At 52.9% G+C, this 20,523-nt stretch overlaps 1 protein-coding gene across 12 annotated transcripts in view; it reads left to right on the top strand.

The window, feature by feature from the left end:
• The first annotated feature begins 5,304 nt into the window (after positions 1 to 5,304).
• TCF3 (transcription factor 3) overlaps positions 5,305 to 20,523 on the top strand; it is a 37,627-nt gene continuing 22,408 nt past the window's right edge. For 5 of the 12 annotated variants that reach the window (XM_019657271.1, XM_019657276.1, XM_019657275.1 and 2 more), the window contains exons 1-3: positions 5,306 to 5,571; positions 7,619 to 7,762; positions 11,211 to 11,283. In XM_019657271.1, coding sequence (XP_019512816.1) covers positions 7,691 to 7,762; positions 11,211 to 11,283 — 145 coding nt within the window. In that variant the 5' untranslated portion in view covers positions 5,306 to 5,571; positions 7,619 to 7,690. Of the gene's footprint in view, positions 5,572 to 6,075; positions 6,746 to 7,618; positions 7,763 to 11,210; positions 11,284 to 20,523 lie in introns of those variants that run through there. The other 7 variants (XM_019657273.1, XM_019657272.1, XM_019657269.1 and 4 more) reach the window with 4 other exon arrangements.

The following is a 20,523-nucleotide window of genomic DNA, read 5'->3' as shown; positions in this document are numbered from 1 at the left end:
AGATCTGGGGTGAGATTCGGTGAGACGATACACTCAGGGAAAGCACAATGTGGGCAGCTTTTGGGATCTAGCCCCTGATTTTCAGAAGGGGAAACTGAGGCCCCAGAGGGGAGCCCCTGCCAGGGCTCATATAGCCAAGACAGGGTGGAACTGATATTTGAATCCGCATCTGTTGGTGCACCAGGCCAAGAGGCTGGGAACAGGACTCATGCTCTGTTTCCTACCCTGGGTACCCACTTCTCAAGTCACTAAGAACCAGGAGGCTTCCTGGAGGAGGCAGTACTCAAGTTGAGGGTCAAAGGATGAGGAAGGAATAGCAAGGTACAACTGGGGGAAGGGTGGCTCAGGAGGAGAGCACAGGCAGGGCAGAGGCCTGGAAACTCACAGGTGTTTGGAGGAACGGCAAGGAAGGGACTTGGAGGGTAGTTTAGGCTGCAAGGTGGGGAGTGGGCAGAACTGGGGTAGGAGTGGAGGCCAGAGTGGGGTCAGTGCCACTAACTGCCAAGGGCTCTCCATGGCCCTCAGCACACCCAGGGGATGGCTTTTGATGCCACCTCCCGGCCTTTGCCCTAACTGTGCTCTCTTCCGGATCACACTTGCTAGCCTGGGGACATCTCAGCATTTCAGGCTCAGCTCCTGTGCCCCCAGTGAGATCAACCACATTGCCCTCCTGGCTTTTCCCCAGGGCCCTTGAGTAAGACCCACACTCCTTAGCCTGGCAAGGTGCTGGCGGCCTGGAATGCCCTTTCCCCATTTCTGGAAGGCACCAGGGAGCAGGTGAAGGAACTTGGGAGGCCAGGTGAACCCAGTGTGAGAGCCTGGCTGGCCTCAGGCGGGGACCTGACCCTCAGTTTTCCCCATCTGAACAGTGGGGTGATTACTGCTTCCTCCTGGTTGAAGTTTGGGGGATCTGGAGAAGCCTCAGGAGAAGAAGGTCACCCTTAGTGTGCGCAGGGTAGACAGGAGCACCCCTTATGCTGCTGTGAGCAGAGGTCAGCAAGTCTCCCCTGTGGGTGGGCACATGGGCAGTGGGGATCCAGCCCAGCTCCCTGATGCCTAAGGGAACTGAGCCAGACAGTGCCCATGGGGGCAGGTGGGGAAGTGCCCCATGTTTGCACAGGCTGCCCTGGAATGTGGTGGGACAGGCCCTGGGGGCCCCTGAGTCAGGAGCTGTGGGCACCAGGCCAGGAGGAGGAAGGGCTGCCCTCAGAAGGTGGCACTTGCCTGGGTGGTGGGTAGTGACCATGCCGGTAGGGACCAGGTGCAAAGAGCTCAGTGTGGTGGCCGGGTTCCATCCAGGTGAGGGGGCCCAGCCTAGGCTTGGGGCCCAGTCCAGGGTTGGGGCCCATGCTGGGTTCGGGTTCAGTCCAGGTCAGGGCTCATTCATTCATTTACTGACCTCTACCTGGCACACAGCCTCTCCTGACCTGCCCTTTTCATTCCTTCACTGGCCCCCAAACGCCCTTGCTTGGGGAGTCTATTGATGCACTCAGATCCCCAGCCCCACACTCAATACTGATGGAGTGGCTGTCTCCTTGTCCCCAACTCATGGGTGAGCCTTCAGTCCCCCCACAAACTTATCCCAAATCCACAGCCCCATGCCCACCCTTCTCTCCCTCAACGACCATCCCACCTTCTCCCCGCTGAACCCTCCTCCATATGCAGCCACAGAGATCATGTCCCTCTTCCCACCATGGTGGCTCCCTCATGCCTTCACCATTAGGACCTGACCCCTCCCTGTGGAGTCTGAGGCCCCGCCCTCCAACCTTGGCTCCTCTTTCCTCCATTTCTTGGGGCTCCAGCCTCGAGGCTTCCTTAAATACACCCTGTGCAGTCCCACCTCCCAGCCTTTGCCCTGGCAATTCCCCTGCCTAGGATGCTCCCTGCTCTGCCCATCAACTTCGCGCCTCCTGCTGGTCACACCCAAGTGTGTTTTTAGCCAGAGGACACACCCCAGGGAGGTTGGGGTCCTGTGGGTCACATTTAGAAACCCTCCTGGATCTTTATCTGACATCCCAACAATGGGAGCTGTGAGGCTGGGCTTGGATCACCTTCAGAGCCCCCTGACCAGCTCTCACGGTCCAACTGCTCCCCAGGTCCAGTGCCCGGGTGGAGGGGCAGGGGTCCCTCCCCTCCTTGTATTCATGGTTGAGTGCCAGAGAAGTCAGGCCTGGGAGCCGCTGGTGGACCTGCTGCTTCACCGGCCACTGAACACGCACCATGGCTGGCATTTCCTTCCTCATCTGGGGAGGGTAATACTCTCCCCAATGCCATCTCCAGGGAGACCCCTAACCCCAGGCACAACCGGCAGGCCTTGGAGGAACCTCGCTCCCAGAGAGAATCAATAAATGAATGAATGAGACCTGACCCAGGCCACTGGTTGGGGGGGTCATGGTAAGCATGGACATGTTGGGGTCAGACCCCTCCATGAGGGTCAAATGGACCAAGAAGCCCCCAGCTCCAGAGGCAGCTGTCATCCCTGCAGGAGTGCATGCTGGGAGGGTGAAATGGGGTGTGTGTGTGTGTGAATGTGAGCAGGTCTGGCTTGAGTGATAAGCAGTCCTCCCTCCTGCTACAGCTTCTGAAATGCAGGGAGGAGCTGGGTGGGGTGGGAGAGAGTGTGTGTGTTGGGGTGGGGGTTGAGGTGGGAGGGGAGTCTGTTAACACTCCAAGAGAAGGTCCCTTTTTTGGAGACAAATGAAAAGGGGTGTTGGGAGAGTGGCCCTAAAGTCCCAATACATTATCTCCGTGGACAACTGTGGCCCACACACCTACTGTGTCTGTCTTGCGGAAGCTTCTACCACCATGCCAAGTTCTATCCCCCAATACCCCCACACACACTCACTGGTGGAAATCTGTCTTTGGCATGAGTTTTTCCAACCAGAAATGGGGTCACCTCCCTCACTGTGGGGTCCCCAGCCTGGGGTGTGCACAGTAGGTGTGGCTCAGGTGGAAGGAGGAGACAACAGGCAAGGGAGGCAGGTCTCTGGTTCCTGCCTGCAGTGCCTGGGGCACTCAGAGAACAAAGGCCACAGTCAGGCAGGTGGAGGCGGGCAGGCTGTGGGCTGCCCTCAAGGGCCCCTGGCACCAGCCGCTGGCTGCCTGTCCCTGTGCCAGGGCCCTGTAGGGCACACCTGGGCCTCTGGGCTGGGCAGAGGTGGCAACTTAATGGGGGCCCCCCATGGGCTGCTCCACCTGGTGACTCAGCCCCACACCAGGCCTCCCCAGGAGGACAATGGTGGTTTGTGGAGCCAGGAGGGCCTCCTGGCAGGTGTGAACTCCAGAGTGAATTGGGGCCCAAGGATGAGCTGTCTGAGTCTCAGTTTCCTCATCTGGACAATAGGTGTGAGAACCTGACCGCCAAAAGTGTGGATGGAAAGTGCCACCTTTGGGACTAAAGCGGGGAGCTCTTTAGCAGGCCCAGTTTGCTTTGGAGGACAGGGACTGGATAGGTCACAAGTACCACTGTACCCCAACGCCCAGCATCAAGCCTGGCACACAGTCGGTGTTCAATAATCGCATGGACCATTCCCCCCTTCACTGGGTGTGTCCAGGACCACCCCAGGAACACTGGCCCAACCCAATTGTTTACACTCAGCATTGGGGGACAAAGGCTGACCTACCCTGAATGAGGCTGGGGACCCCAAGAAGCCTGGGCCTCAGCCTGTTCTTCCAGAAACCTCCCAGGCTGGAGGGAAGCCAGAGTAGACCACAGACCTGTGGGGTCAGGGCTGGGCCACCAGTAAAGGCTGGAGAGAAGAAGGGACCCTCACTCTAGAGTCCCAGATCCATTAGTGGGGAGAGGCTGAGGGATGCAGGCAAGAGCTGTGGGCAAATACTCTGTGTCCTTCCATTTTCCTGATGGGGAAACTGAGGCCTAGAGTGCAGCCAGAATTTGCCCAAGATCACAGTGAGATGGGGAGGGAAGAGGGACTCAATATCCCACTATCCATACCCCTTACCCAGGCCCGGAAAGGGGTCAGGGTGAGGATCAGCCAGCCCCGTTCCAGTGTAGCAGGAGGGGCTTGTGACTTTATTAAGAGTCCCTACGTTTCCCTTGGGTCTTCTCCACTCCTTCCCCCAGAACCCCCACTTTTCTACCTTCCTTTCAGCCCAGCTCTCTGGGCTGGAGCAGCCCTAAACTGTGGTGATTAAAAGGCTCTAGGTGGGGGTAGAAGAGCAATGAGGCTGGGGGCACAGGAAGGACAAAGACCCAGAGGTGGGAATGAGCCTCGTAGGTTCCAGAACAGGGAGGTGGCCCTTGTGGCCTTTGCTGAGCCCCTCAGGCCATGGGGATGGTGACCTCTTCCCAAGCCTGAAAGCCATGTAGCTTTCTCTCTGGGGACACAGATGGCCACGGAAGAGTGTGTTATTTAATTTATAATAATTATTCCCATTTTGTAGGGTCTGTGGTCTTTAAAAAGCTGAGGAGCCCTTTGCTGTGGGGGGAACTTTGGAACTAAGTGGAAACAGGTCACTGAGAATCAGAAGGCCTAGACTGGCCTTAGCCCTGTCCAAACTCAGGTCCAAATTCCATGTTACAGATGGGGAAACAGACCCAGCGAGTCACAGGTATAGTGCGGGTTACACGCGGGACTCTCTAACCCTGAAATAGAGCTGACCTCGGTTTCCCCGACAGTGAAATGGGTCTGATTCGTTCGCTCTGGGCCTGGATGCCCGCTCGCAACACCGAACACCGGAGCCAGCTCTAGGAACGCAGACACGACAAAGTCCAAGAGGCCGCGCGGGCGGCCACGCAAACCTGAGAATAAAACTCCAAAGCCCACCCCCGACGCTTCTCGCGGCCTCTTGCTCGGAGAGTCCTGCCTCTTTCTTCGCTGGGCCTCACAGAAAGCGTGAAGAGGGCGTGGCCTCTTCACGAATGGCTGGCAGCCCCGCCAATCAGGCTTTCGCGCCCTCCGATTGGATATCGTCGATCTGCCTTATCTTTCCATCTCACGGTCCTTTCCCGCTTGCGTCAAACAGGATGTGCACTCCCAATCCACGTACGCCTCCGCGCTGGAAGATAGTCCCTGCTGGTTCCCGGTGCTGTCTGCTGACGGACTCGCTGGGCGCCCCCGCTTTCAGGCTCCGGCCTCTTCCGCGACGCCGCAGCCAACACCTGTGGGCGCACTGGAGAGCAAGCCGCGAGCAGGATGCGCGGAGGGCTGCGGCAGAGGGCTGCGGCGGAGGGATCCACGATGGCATCAGGCGGGGCGTGGGTCGTGGGGCGGGGCGTAGGCGTGCCCTGGAGTGGGCGTGGCCGGCGCGCGGGCGGGGGGCGGAACATGTCTCCCGCCGCAGGAAGATGAGGCAGCGGCGGTGGCCGCGGGCGTAGCGGGCCGGACTGAGCCCACCGGACGCGGCGGCTGACACTGCGGCTCCACGAACGACGCCTCCGCCAGCGTCCCGGCGGTGCACGGGCCCCGCGGGGCGGGCACTCAGGGAGGGGCCCGGGCCACGCGCCGCGCCGCCTACGCGCGACCCTCGGGGCTGGCGGACGCCCCTTTGTCCGGGGGGGCCGTTCATGCGCCGCCCCCCGCGCGCTGCGGGCCGGGCCGCGCAGAGCAGGTAACCGCGTCGAGACCCGGCGGGCCGCGCCGCGTTGGGGGCCCAGCGTCTTTGTGCAAAGTTGCCCCGGACCTCCCCACGTCCCGAGGGCCGGGAAGTTGGGACGGGGATAGCGTTCGGGAGTGCGCTCCCTGCCCCATGCGGGTCGGGCGCGGGGCAGCGGCGGCCCGGAGTCATTGTTCTCCAACTTTGCGCGCAGGGAAAGGGGGGCGGGCGACGTGGAGGGGTCGGCGCACGCGAGGGCCGCGCGCTCCTCCTCCGCGGTCAGGCGGGCCACTTAACGAAACTTTGCGGAGCCCGGGGCGGGGGCGCCCGAGGGGTCACCGAACTTTGAGGGGGGGGGCGGTCAGGGCCCAGAGCGGAGTTCTCGGGATGCCCCCTCCCCGGGGAGGGGCCCAGCCGGGAGCCAGAGTTTGGAGGGGGAGCGCGGGAGGGGAGCGTCCTTTTGTCTGCTCGGGGAAGGTGAGGCCGCGCGAACTGCAGCTCAGGTTTAGGGCCGGGGGCTGGGGAGGGAATATCTGCTCCGCGTTAATGCGGGGAGAGGCGGCAGCGGTGGCTTGGGGTCGCGAACAGAGCGGCCGTGGCGCCCCAGCTTCAAAGGGCTCCCGGGCCGCGCCGCCTGCCCGGGCTTCGGGAGTTGGGGGTGGGGGGTTGGTTTCCCGGGCCTCGTTCCACCTTTCCTCTCCGAAAGGAAGACGCCCTGTGCCCCCTTATTCTCAAAGTGGTTCCAAACACCTTTTGAGTCCCCCATAGTCTTTGTGACACCCCGTAAGAGTCAACTCCCCTATAAAAGCCTGTTTCAGCCCCCCCCCCCGCTTTCTAGTCTGTTTTAAAATCGGTTTCAACTACCCCACAAAAAAGTGCGGTTTCGTACTCAAAAAAGTCAGTTTCACACGCCCTTCAAAAAAGAAAAAAGTTAGCGGGGGAGGGGTGCGCAGGGGCAGCCGTTTCACACCCCGTCTCTAGTTGGCAAACAAAGCGGGGGTTTCTCCGCCTCTGAAGTTGGGTCTCCCTTGGCCTCGGAACCTCCTCTTCCCCGCAGTCTCCGTGGTGTCCCCGCAGCCGCCCCCGCCTGGGGATCCGGGGAGGAAACCGGAGGGGCTTCGCTGTCCGTTTATGGGACGACGGAGACCTGCTCTGCGCCCCTTTCTGGGGGTCGGAAGGGGTCTGGCAGGTGGATACCCCACCCGCGTTCTAGAATGGAGCCCCCTGGGACTATGCGGAGGACCTTAGTCTAGAGACCCCCTCCCCCAGCGGCGGGAGGCAGGGGATATTTTCAGAGTTGCTTAAAAATAATTACCGGATACATCATGACAATAAAATAATAACCTAGGCTTGGGTTTTTTTTTTCTGACTTGGGTTGTTTTTTATGGGAGGAGGAGGTGAAGGATGGAGGGAAGCTTTGAGGGTAGGTCCGCGCGCGGGGCTGTCCCCCATTCAGCCTTGAAGCGGGCAAGGAGCTTGGCCTTCTTGAGGATTTCTTTCGCTTTGAATTTGGGGGTGACCGGAACTTAAACGTGCTGTGACAGCTGCTGGGGGAGGGGGGGTCACCAAATTTCCTTGGGGCGGGGTCTGGGTCGCCCCTCCCCCTTCCCGGGGGCGGGACCAGGGAAAACCTGGGTGGTTGGAAATGGGAGATGTGGCGGGGAGAGGGGGCGGGTTCTGGCCCAGCGAGCGGGGAAGGGACTGCTCCCGCTCTGCTTCCAGTTTAAAATTTGCAACTTGAGTCCCTGGTGGTCGCAGAGGGAATTAGGAAATCTGTATTTGTGCATATTCCCCCCTTCATTGTTCAGACTCCCCGAGCGCTCTGGGGAGGGGTCTCTCCAGGGACCCAAATCCTGGAATCCTGGCTGCCCCACTCCCACCCCCTGGGTCTGGAAGGAACTCAGTCTTGGAGGACCTAGACCCTCAGGGCAGTTAGAAGTGCTTTTTAAGTAGTTCCCCCACTCCCCATCTGTCCACCTTGGCCACAGTCACTCAAACCTCTTCTCTCCCATCCCTGTTTCCCTGTGTCTGTCCCTGCCCCTCCCTGCATTCACCACTGCAGGCCACCACGCAGGGCTGTCTCTAGGCCTGTGGTACCCATTGTGGCCCCTGAGCCCACCGTTGCAGCTGGAGAATGAACCAGCCGCAGAGGATGGCGCCAGTGGGCACAGACAAGGAGCTCAGCGACCTCCTGGACTTCAGCATGGTAAGCCAGTCCCTGCCCACCTCTGCAACACTCCCTGTGCCTCCAGGATTCCTGGGGAGGAAGCATCTGCCAAAACACCCCCAACAGTCAAGCCTTACTTACACTTGTTTGGATGGAAGGGCTCCCAGTGGGTCTGGGGGTATTGGGGTACCTTCTGATGAGCAGGCTGACCACCCCATGGCATTGTACAGCATTGGGGCCCTTGTTGGCTTCCAAAGGCCTCTGTCACCCAGGTGTTTGCTCAGGCACAGAATAGGACCAGTCCACCACTTTACAGATAGGAAAACCAAGGCCCAGAGACTAGGAGGGGATGCCCAGAGCCTCCAAGGGGACCCCTGCTTGGCTGTGGGCACACAGTGGCCCTGGCCTTCTGATTTGTAAAATGGGTGTGTTCAGGGTTATTTTTTTACATCATGGGTGAAAAAATACACGAGGGGGGCCCAGCACCTGGCTGACTCGTGTGGGGACCCTCAATGAATGGGGCAGAGGATACAGATGGTCAGTCTGACTTTTCCATTATTTAGCTACACAGTGGTTAGTGCAGTCTGGTGACAGGAGGAGACCCCATAAGGAGTGTGGACATTTGTGGTTAGTACTCAGCCAGCACCACTGTTACTGCCATTGTTATTGTTGGGGAGAGGCAGGCCTGTGGGGGGAGGTGAGGGATTCTTATACTTCCCAGGCTGTTTGATCCACCCCGGAATGGCCTGTTTCCCAGCCAGGCAGATGGAAGTTCAGAGGGGCTGCTGGCATCTAGAGGTCACACAGCCCAGACAGGCCCAGTGAGGCCAGAAATCAGAGCAGAACTCTATTGGATGTCGGGAGCTGGATTGCACCTTAGACTGGGGCCTCAGCCTGTCCACCATGGGCCTCTTGTCCCGTGTGTCAGTGGGGGTGGTCAGGGTTTCCTTGCAAACAGACCGAACCCAATATGGATAGTTTCCTAAGTCTCTCTTTCCCCCGTAGGTACCATTTCGGTTTGAAATAGGTTGGGGGAGGAAGCTTTCGGTCTGAATTTAACTCTCTACTGGTAGAAGGCCCAGGTCACTGAGGTCTGTCGCAAACAAGTCCCCAAACTGAAACAACACCAGCTACCCTGTGGAAAAACAGCCCACGGGCAGCGGGCCGCAGCTCCGGAAAGACCATGCCTGTATTTTTAAGCCCTGTTTTATTTTCGCCTCTCTGGCTGAGTAACCAGGGGTGCAGCTCAGTTTTGTTGTTTTTTTTTTTGTTAAACTGACAAGTCACAGTCTACTGGGCCGGAACAGGCCAGCTTGAGGGTGGGAGGGCACAGGTTTAGACCTGGCCCCTTCACCTCCACCATCCTAGAGCCCCTGAACCACTTATCAGCCTCCCCCTTCTGTCAAGGGTCTGAATGTCTCCCTCGCCTCAGCTCAATCAGAAACGCTTTTCACAGATAAAGAAATGAAGCCTGAGAGAGTCGGGTGCCTGGTGTCTTCCCTTGAAACCCAGAGCTGGATTTTTATCCTCTCCTTGTTATAGGAGAGAGGCCTCGCCAAGTCACAGGGTGCAGAGGTAGCCCCCTATTTAAGCTCACATCCCTCCTTTCCTTCCTCCATAGCAGCCCCTCCCACCTGCCCCAGAGAAAATTAATTTGTTCTTTGAAACACCTTGTTTTTAAACTGAAGCAAAAGAACTTAAAGGGAAGTGCTTCCTTGGGCCAGGTTTTCAAAAGTAGGAGAGGCAACTGTCAAAATTAATGCAAGAAAAGAAACCCAGAGCTGTTAAATGCCATCTCTGCCTGGCGCTGAGCTTCCTGGGTCAGAAAAGTACAGCAGGTGTTGAGAGTATTCCCTGAGTGGGCCTGATGAGGGGCTGGGAGGACGAGGGGGTGGGCAGCACTTGCCCTGTGACCCAGCTGGGTATCCCTCTGAGCTGGGTGCATGGACAGAGGCCCCCACATGCCCAAGACGCCCACGTGCATTGGGGTTTCACAACATTCCACGTGGTCAGAGCCCTGTGTCCATTTCACAGAAGAGAATATTGAGGCTCCAGGGGTACAGGGGCCTATCTGTGCTGGTGATGACATAGCCTATGGGCACCCACAGGCCACGGCCCAGTGCCCCTGTGGCAAGTGCTGTGTCAGAGACCCTGGCACTCTAGGGTATGAAATAAAGATAAGCCCCATGTGCTTAGTTGCTGATCTCCAGGCTTGGGGTCTGGTTGGTTCTGGTCCTGGCTCAGGCCAGCCTGTCCCCAATACAGGCCCCCGTTCCAGTGGGGAAAAGGCCCATCTTAGAGAATAGGGCCCTGGGGAGGCTGGCCCAGTTGAGTGACCACAGTGATGCCCCCTCAGGGCATAGACCCTATGAGAGCCCACTGCCACCTACCCATGAGCCTCTGCTCTAACTCCTGTCAGAGCCAAGTGAGCATGTGGCTTCAGTTTCCCCTCCTGTGGGATGCAGTGTGGGGTAAAGGACCCCACTTCATGGACCCCTCCCAGAGCTCATGGTGCCCACATGAAAATCACACCCATAGGTAAGAGCTGTGCTGTCACCTCCTGGCTGCTGGGGACGGTTTGGGGGACCATCAGCCACATTCTAACAAGCCCCTGGCTTTGAGTCTGGCTACTTTTAATCACTCAGGTCCCAAATGGAATCTGTAAAACACAGACCCTTGGGGCAGGGCAGGGATGTGGCATAGGGCTTATTGATGTTGGGTTTTCCTGTTTGTACTGCTAAGCTGTTTAATCTTCAGGACTTAACACTCGGTTTGGGTGGGGAGGGTGGCACCTGGGAGAGCCACCCAATCAACCATGAGGGTGTATAGCCTTTACCTGGTCTCCAGCTTACTGCCTCTCTCAGCCTCAGTTTCCCCCAATGATGGGCAGGCATCAAAGGTGAGAATACAGTGAAGGCCACCTGGGCAGCCACTGAGCACAGAGCCCGGCACGTGGGGGACACTCAACCCAGTTACTCTCCCTGTCTCTGGCGGGGGCTGGCTGCCCTCCCCACGTCTGTGCCACTTGGGCTCAGGGGCGCACACAGAAGGTGATTCTGGGCTTATCAGGAAAGGTCAGCAACATGGTGGTGGGCAGGACGGCAGCGGCTGGGGGACCTTGGCTGGTCTACCTGATGGATATAAATGATTTCTTTTAAGCTGAAATTTAAAGGAAACTTTGTATCACCTCTGAGAGCAGAAAAATTATATCAAGGTCTAAATACTTGCTGTACCCTTAAAAATATAAACCTCGTGCAGCCTTTTAAAGCATTGCATACTGTTGCTGGTGTGGCGGTTCTGTCAGGGTTTGTCCTGCAGAACCTTTCTCCAGGCATGAGCGGGCAGTGGGGGGCCCCTGGCTGCCATTTTCTGCCTGGGCCATCAGGGTCCATGGGGTGCCTGGGGTCCCTGATACGATAGGATCCCTACGCACAGCCACGTTCCCAGGTGTACCCCCTACCCCACTCACCTCTTTCTCTCTTCACAGATGTTCCCCCTGCCAGTGGCCAACGGGAAGGGCCGGCCCACCTCACTGGCTGGCACCCAGTTTGGAGGCTCAGGTAGGACCTTACTGCCTTGGGGCTGCACGTTTGCATGAAAAGATGAGCATGTATAGAGGGTGGGCTGGAGCAGAGTCCTGTGGGATGCAACACTGGGTGGGGCTGCCCGCAGGCTCTCAGCACTGGAGGAGGAGGTGTTGGGGGTCAGCACCCAGGCCTAGCCACTGGAGTGGAGGATTGGGGCCTGAAGTACACATGTGAGTATGGGGGTGGGCAGCCTGAGAGAACCCCAAGAACCAGTTACTGTCACGGTCACATGACCTGTGTTGTCGACCTGTGTTGTGTTGAGTGTAACAGAGGGAGCCTGGAAGTCAGTAAGGTGTCCCCTGTCGGTCTTGCACATGGAGCCTGGTTGGCTGGCCTGGGGGTGGGGGCCCTTGTGAGGCCGAAACTTGAGCCTCCAAGGTCCTCTTGGCCCCATGGGGTCCTGGATCTCCAGTCTATCTCCAAGAAGGAAACTAAGGCCCAGAGGGGCATGACATGGAAACCCAGCCCTTGACAAATCTTGCCCTTCCTGTAAGCCGTGTGAGAGGCCTAGCTCCCTGCTGTTTACATTCAAATGTGTGTGGCACTTATGGTATACAGGACCCAGCACTGGGCTGACTGACCATCCTGATTTGCTCAGGACCCAGGAGCTTCCTGGTCACCTGAGACCGTAAGCATTCAAATGGGGTGTGTTCAGGCAAATCTGGACGAGTCGGTCACCCTACTGGCCACTGAGTGCTGATGGTATGGCTGGGGGAGGATGGACAGTACAGCACGAAGGGACTGAGGAGGGCACTGTCACAAAGCTAGGCCAATCAGGGATGGTCTCCAAGGAGATGTTTGAGAAGAGACCTGGGGGACGAGGCTTTCTCGGCAGGGGCACAGCATATGCTAAGGGCAGGTCAGTGCCTGGTGTGGCTGGAGCAAAGTGAGCAAGTAAGTGATGGGGAGAGGGAAGAGATGAGGGCAGGGCCTTGTAGGCTGCGGAGAGGACTTGGGCTTTCACCCCCAGGGAGATGGGAGCCCTGGAGGGCTGTGGGCAGAGAGGTGTCATGTTAAGGAGTCCACTGTGGCTGTCAAGGGGTTAGAGGGATCCCCTGGGGAGGTTGGCTGAGACTCCAGCACATCCGGCACTCTGCGTGGACTTTGGCATCTTTCTGGGGTTTCAGAGTTGGGGCCATGTCCTTCCATGTCTCTGGGATCCAGGATGGAAGGTTCTGTCTTAGAGTCGTCTGCAAATTCCATTGGGGAATCCAATGAGCTCTGGCTGGAGATGGATAGCGTTTTGAGGGGGTGGTTTGTGCTCATGCATCCCACAAAAGGAAGAGCGTTGTGTTGCCGCTCCTGTTGCCCTGCACTGGCCTTCCTCTCTGCCTGAGGAAGTAGCCACAGGGCCTGCCGGAGTCCTTCCTTAGGTATGGAAATCCCCACCCCCACCCCCCGGAAACAGCCCCCAGGAGCTGGGGTGCTGCTACTTCCCTACCTTGGGCAGAGGGTCAGTCTCTGGGGGCTTCCCAGAGGAGGTGGCACAGATGTGCCCTCATCTCCCCCTAGCCTGTGCCCTCGGTTGCCTTTCCTAGTCCAGTGTCCATTCAAAAGGCCAGCAACCATAAGTAGCCAAAGCCATGGTCCAAGGGAAGGAACCCCTCTAGAACACTCCACTCCTGACCTGGCCTCCTGCCCACCTGTGTGACCTGAGTCTGACCCCTGTGAAGCCTGTGGTTTCTGCAGCCCTGGCCCTCCCTTTGACCTTGCCCTGACCATTTTTGATGGGGAGGGTCTTGCCTGTTCCTTCCCACTTTCATCATAAGTGTGTCACCCCCTTCCAGATGGGCTGTGTCAGCTTAAGAGGGACACCACCATTTGTCAAGAGTTTCCAGATATAAGTCCTCCAACCACGTTCTCTTCCCTCACCCCTCTTTGTACGTCCTGGTCTGGCGTTTTCCTAGTGTTACTGTAAGTCAGCTTCTCTTAAATACATTCCAAAAGGGCACTTTCTATCAGAAAATCAGCAGCCTGACCTGAAATGGGAGACATCTCTGAAAATAACTGCAATAGTAGCTGAGTGTTGGGGTTTGTGGACATCCTTGCTGAAGGGCTGCTTGGGTCATCTATGTTTTTAAAAAATGTCAGCAAGGCATTAAAGACCCATCAGTGCCAGGCAGAGGCTTTCTGGTAATTCTCTGGATGGGAAGACATTTAAAACAAAAATTTTCTAGTCCCTCCTGTTTTGGAAACCCCGAGGCACAGATCTCTGCCAAACACTGCAGGATTGAGGCCACTCAAGACAGCGGGGAGTGCTTGTCCCACCAAAGAAAGCACCTCTCCTATTTTTAATTCCTCCGCAGCTTTTTTTTTTTTTTTAGCTGAGCCATCCCGCCATCTGTTGGCAGCTCATGGCTGCTCAGCTCGGGCTGACTCGAACCGCTGTTGCTCAGAGCTCAAACTCTTGAGCGAGCTCTTAACCAACTGAGCCACTCAGCCGGCCCTCTACCTCCGCAGCTTTCTTGGTTTGTGTAAACGTAATGCATGCTGGGGTAAAAATCTAACACTTAGAAGAGGGCGTGTGCAGCTGTCCTCTGGAGAAGTCACTAGACAGAAAACTTCTGGCTTTGGAGGTGTATGCACCATGAAAATGCCCCCCAGGTGTCCCCACCTCTTAGCCAGCTCCAAGTCTTTTAAAATCTCTTTGTGTTTAATAGGTGAAGAGGAACATGTCATTATTTCAGTGGGCATTTATTTGATTAATAATGGGTGATAATCTTTCTAAAAGCTGATGGGCCATGAGTTTTTTATGACTTTCCCTCCCCCTTTTTTTGGAGTTGATCAACTTTTTAGTGTTGGCTAACTTCTTATTTAGAAGTCATTATAGATGGTAAGTTGCAAAGAAATGTCAGGGAGGTCCTGTGCCCCACCTCTCAGCCTCCCCCATCGGGGATGTCCTGCATGTCTATAACATAATAATGCAACTGGGAAGATGACCTTGGTACAGTGCACAGTATATTTGAGTCTCACCAGTGTATGTGCAGGTGCATGCGTGTGTAGTTTTATGCAATTTTGTCCCACGTGTAGTGCTATTAAGCCACCACCACAGTCGAGATACAGAGCTGTTCCATCACCCCACGATATCCCCCCTGCTGCCTCTTCGTAGTCACCCCTACCCACCACCCTGCACCCAGTGACCACTGATTTACTGTTCTCTGTGTCCACATTTTGTCATGTTGAGAATGTTATACACACAGGGACTACGCAGCATCTCACCTTCCAAGACTGGCTTTTTCCACTTAGCATACTGTTCTGGAGATCCATCCAAGTTGTTGGCTGTTTCAATGGTTGGTTTCTTTTTTTGCTGCCTGAACTTTTTAACAGAAATCATTGTTTCTGTTCATATCAACAATGACTTATGTCACCATTTCTTAAGCACTCTATGCCGGGCATCCAGCTTGGATCATTTTTGTGAGTCTTCCTCACAGGTCGGTGAAGTAAGTACTGTTATCATCCCTGTTTTACTTATGGAGAAGCTGAAACTCAGAGAGTTTAGTAATCATCCCAGCTAACCCCCAATACTGCCTTCCTGTAGTATCCCATACGCATAACTTATATTGCGCTTATTGATTTGTAAGAGTTCTTTATATAGGAAGGATGCTTGTCTTTTGTGACCTATGTTGGCAACTTTTCTCCTAACTTTTCAACTGTTGTTAATGATGGAGGTTTTTTTTTCATTTGTGTCAGTGGTTTACAAGTTTAATTTTTATGTTGTCAAGACTTTTTCAATTATGGTGTTCTAGCCTTGGTGCCATCTCTGAAAAATCCTTAAGAATTGGATGACGGAGTCCATTCTGCAGTGCAGATATGACGTCATGAATGTGCCTGCTTCTCGTTACATCAGGTTGAAGAATATATGGGAAAGATGCTAGAGGGCAGGAAAGTATGCTTTCACCATCCTTGGCCAAGCAAAGACATGAAAAATAAGTGGGAGGGAGGAACCTTAATGGTGATCAAGCCAACTCTATCCAAGTGCGCACATCCTGCTCACCTGTGGAGCTGCTCAGAACACACACCCTTGCGCCCTGGACCCAGAGCCACTGATGAAAAGGCTGGGGTGCGACCTGTAAGAGCTTCCATGTGGTTCTAAGGGAACCTTAGTTAGAAGTACACTTATTCTTCTTTTTTTTTTTTTTTTTTTTTTAGCTGAGCCATCCTGCTACCTGTTGGCAGCTCATCAGCAGCTCAGCTCAGGCCGGGAACGGCAACCCTGTTGCTCAGAGCTCACACTCTTGAGCGAGCTCTTAACCAACTGAGCCACTTGGCTGGCCCTAGAAGTATTTATTCTTTAAAGGCTTGTACGTAAATAGGGACCACACCCCTTTTATAATAATTGACCACATACTGGGCACAGTGAAAGCCTCTAACATTAAAAAAAAAACACCAAAACCAAGGTATAAACCATGTTTAAGAACAATGCAATAAATCTAGAAATAACATTCCAAAAAAATTATAAAGAAATAAAAAGCCTGACCACTTGGAAGTATCAAAATTCCTTTATACCCACCTCTTGAGTTAAAAAGGAAATTAAAACAGCCAAGACAGAATAACATGAGCAGAACTGTAAACACATTGAAACTGAGGTGCAGCCAAAGCTGTACTTGGGGGAGAATCATAGCCTTTGATTTCCTTCTCATTAGAACAGATATAATGAAAAGAAATGGATTAAGCATTTAAGTTAGGAAGTTCTAGAACAGCAGTTCTCAGCCTGTGGGTCACGACCCCTTTCACAGGGGTCGCCTAAGACCATCGGAAAACAAGAAGATATTTACATTACGATTCATAACAGTAGCAAAATTACAGTTATAGAGGAGCAACGAAAATAATTTTATGGTTGGGGGTCACCACAACATGAGGAACTGTATTAAGGGGTCATGGCATTAGGAAGGTTGAGAACCGCTGTTCTAGAAGAACAGAATTCAAGGAAACTTTCCTTAATGGTTTGAAATGCCTTACAGCATTTTCTAAATTGCAATTACCCACAGACTTTTTTCTCATCTTCTTTCCTTGCTATCTGTTAACTGCCTAGCACTACTACCCAGTGTTAGTTACTGTGGCATTACAATGTTTTTGTAGTCCTACCTCAGTTATTCTTTTTCAGGTTCTTTTCCCCCTGTATTTTTCAGAGATGCTAATTCTTTTCCATGATCTTTAGAATAATTAGGTCATGTCTCTTCTCCTCACTTTCCCCCATGCAAAAAAAAAAAAAACAACCTTGTTGGGGTTTTGATACTAGTTAAATTCATAGGTAAGTTTGGGAAGAACCATTTGTCTTTAAAATACTGCATTTTCCCATTGTAAGAACCTGGATTCTTTCCATTTAAGTTTTCTTATTTTGACTCTTAGTTTTTACGATAAACTTTGAAAATTGAAGTACAAGGCACTTAGTCATTTTATACTTTTTTTAAAAATTTGATCACGTACTTTTCTGGTGAGGGTTATTTCTAAGTATTTTAGGATTTTTCGTGCTGTGGCTAGGGATCTTTTTCATCATGTCTTTCACCTGGTTGCCTCCTGCCATCCCTTAATTGTTTGCATTTTCCTCTGGATTCACTTTTCCAGCTCCACTGTCCTCAGACACCTAGCCTCCCCCATCCCAGCTGCCATGTCCCTTTCCTCATCGACTCATGTTTGTAGAACCACATATTCCGTGCTGTTTGGCTTGTCAGCAGGACCAAGCCTGACATTGGCTGTCGATTCAAGATAGATCTGTCTGTCTGTGTTTATCATGTTAAGGGTGTTTCCTTCCAGTCCTATATGACGATCCACAACAAATGTCTCAGAATAGCCCCTGGATTTCCTCCTTCACCTTGTTTGATTTTGTCCATTAATAGTTTTTGTCACCCCAAATGCTCCTTGAATTTTAAATATGGTCTGTGTCCTTTATTATATTAGCTAGACCAGGGTCAGCAAACGGCTCGCGAGCTACATGCGGCTTATGTTCCATTTCAAAAGTTTGCCAACCCCTGGAAGAGCCAATCCTATCCCTCGAAGTTTTGCGAGATCTGGAAAACAAATAAAATCACCATTATGTGAATAATACCCTTTAAAATTTTTTATTTTTTTTTTAAAGATTTTATTGGGGAGTTGCGGGGAGGGGAACAGTGTTGGGGAATCAGGGAAGGGGAACAGACAGGTAGACAAATTGCTGTTTTTGTTCTTCAGTCTAGTTGTGGAGGACCTCGCTTCACTGGCCCATGTTAGTATGATCATTGTGCTCTTCCCAGGTGAGGCAATCAGTCGCTGGTCGTTGGTTGGCCGCTCACAGCAGCTCCCAGCAGCTCACACCGGCTGCCAGCCACTCATGTAGCTCACGGCAGCCCACTGCAGCCCTGCTGCAGCCTATGCCATCGCCTCACAGCAGCCCAGCTCCAGGTCGAGCCGTTGTTCTTCATCTTAGCTATAGAGGGCCAGCGTCACTGGTCCCCAATGTGGGATCCGAACCACAGCCCTGCTGCTCAGAGTTGGCACTCCCAAGCGAGCTCTTAACCAGCTGAGCCATTCGGCTGGCCCCCTTTAAAATTTTTATAAATGAAACTATGATAGTTTTATTTTCAATTTTTCTTCAGAGCCACATGTGCGTACCTAAAGAGCCGCATGTGGCTCACGAGCCGCAGTTTGCTGAGTCCTGAGCTAGGCCTACTTTGCGTTTTGCCTGTGTTCCTTTATAGTGTAGTGCTATGGCTTCTTTAGGCACTGCTGTGTTTCTGAGCCAGTTTCTCTGGAAGAGTCTCTAATAAGTGTGGGAACCTGGCCCCATCCTGTGTGTACCTGATACTTTCTGGAGTTTTCTCATTTCTCATATGATTGGCCTGTCAAAATTTCGTCCACTCCTCTTGCCAGTTTTAGCATTTCCTTAGGGAAAAATCCATCCACTTCAGGTACACATAAAAATGGCTAACATTGCATTCTTTTGTTACGAATACAGTCACTTGTCCTTGTGTCAGGAAGTGGCATCTGTGTCTCTGTCCTAAATCTACGTGGTTTTTCTTTTTGTTCTTTTGTCCTTGATTTAGTGCTTTATCTGTTATTGATCTTTCTTCATTGCTGAACTGGTATTTATCAGTAGACTGCTTTTCTTTTCTCTCTTCCAGCTTAATTCTCTCTTTAAAGTTTTTATTTTTACTTTTTTTTTTTTAACCAGGGTTACCCATTCCCCAATGAGGACCACTTCAGCCTCACCCCATTGGTTTCAACAATGTGTATTTCCCTTACGGTTTTAGAGATACTTGGTCATTTAAAAAACAATTTTTTAAATTTGAATCATTATTTTGGAGATTCCTGATTTCCTGGTTGAAAGTGGATGGTTTGCCCCTGGCCAGCGCATTTCTAGGTCACCATTGCAGAATCAATGAGGCCTGGGTTGTTGCTCCCATCCAGGCAATACAGAGCATTCCTACTCTCACTTTGTTGTTCCTCATGAAAACTTGAGGGACATGGGCTATGAGGCCTTGGTTCCCGCCCGGCCACATTTGGGTCTTCAATTTGTTGAATGTCAAGGACCAAGCAGTCTGTTTGTCTCCTCAGGTTTGTGGGTCTCCAAGTGTCCCTGGCTTCTGCCTATTGCACACTGGGCTATTGGCACATGAAACAGGTCACTGGGGCTTTCTTTGTGGGTCGAGCACTTGCCTCTTGAATTCAGACTTTTATACGAATGTTATGATCCCTCCTTTGCATTTCATTCTTTGGTCTGTCTTTGTGCTTGATTCTCTCTTGTCTTCCTGAGTTGCTTGTTTCAGAATGTCTCCTGTTGGTGCTGGGTTGTTTTTTTTTTTGAGAAATTAACTGTGAGGCTTACATTTCAGCCTTGCTCCATACGCTCCTGTCCGGTTTTTCTGTCTTCACACTCCCTCCTGTACTCGTGTGCATCTCGCCTGTGTTTTCTGGACTTGTCTTTGGAAGGTTTTGCTGGTTGACAGCTCACTGGAGGTTATTGTCATGACTTTAAAGAACGTGCTTAAACCATTTCTTGCTCTTTCTACTCTACAAGCGAAGTCATAGTTCCCTCCTGCCGACAAGCAGAGGAATGAGCCTCTGTGTTTCTTCTCCTGCTATGGTATTTGGTATAAGTAAATGGCTAGTTTTAACAACATTGTTTCTCTTTGTTGGCAGTTGTATATATTTGTATCCTGCCACTTATTAGGAAGTCTTGAGCAAATGACTAAGCTTCTTTGAGCCTCAGTGTCTCTGTAAAGTGGGGATATTCACAGCCATTGCAAGGATTCAGTGGAGAAATCATGAGAAGTGCCTAGAGCATGGCACCCATGGGGTCCAATCCCATTCTTGGTGCAATGGTGTCTTCACTTCAGGGCTGCATGGGATCACCCTTCCATCGCACCCTCCTGACTCACATGTCCATGTTTGATCCCTCCCAGTCTGGAGTGTTTCTTCAGGGGCTGATTTCCAGAAGGGGACAGGGTGCTGTTCTCCTTGCATGTGACACTTGGGCGTAGAATCCCCGGGCCATCCCCTTTCCTACCTCCACCTGCGCCTGGCCATATGCCACTGTCTACTGGTGATACTCAGTAAGCGGGCATATGATTATCTTAACTTTCTGCACCTTTTCGTTCATTTTGGGGGTTGCTGATGAGCCCTTGTGGTCTGCGGCTCAAAAATGCTTGGTCAGCTATGTCTTCCACTTCAGTCTGGGATGTTTTTTTCTGTTCCTGCAGGGGTACCAGCTTTCTGATGCTGGGTCTCATTTAGGTCAATTGTCTCAGAATCCCTTCCTTTTCCTCTGCATTTGGGGGCATTTCCAGAACTTTCCCTCCTCATTGATAATCTTTTATGCACTGTCTGTTCTGCATTCCTTGCCTCTGGTGCTGCTTTTAAAATCTGTGATAAAAATCTGAATTTGTTGCATGAACTTCTTTTCTTAGTTTTCTCTGCTTCCTCCCTTTTTCTCTCTGAAATCTTATCTTTTTTCCAAAGAACCCACATGCTCTATAATTTCCTTGAGGGGGTGTGGTAGTTGCTGTCATAGACATGCTTCTGTTTCCTGGGATCAATCTTGAATCCATTAGCTTGGTCCATCTCTTGTGTTCCATGTTTGTTTCCCTCTCATGTCTGCTTGCTTGGGGGTCACAGGTTGGCCTCTGAGCTCATATTTGGGGGTGGGGGTGCAGATTCTCCTGTCCCCACACTTGGATACCACAATGGGTCCCTCTGGAGACTGGAACAGGAGGTGATCTTTCTGTTATCACTTTGGTC

The sequence above is a fragment of the Hipposideros armiger genome, unplaced genomic scaffold (genome assembly GCF_001890085.2).
Source record: "Hipposideros armiger isolate ML-2016 unplaced genomic scaffold, ASM189008v1 scaffold_275, whole genome shotgun sequence".
NCBI classification, from domain to species: domain Eukaryota; kingdom Metazoa; phylum Chordata; class Mammalia; order Chiroptera; family Hipposideridae; genus Hipposideros; species Hipposideros armiger.
The sequence above is the reverse complement of the archived record's forward strand: the minus strand, read 5'-3'. Positions and strand labels throughout refer to the sequence as shown.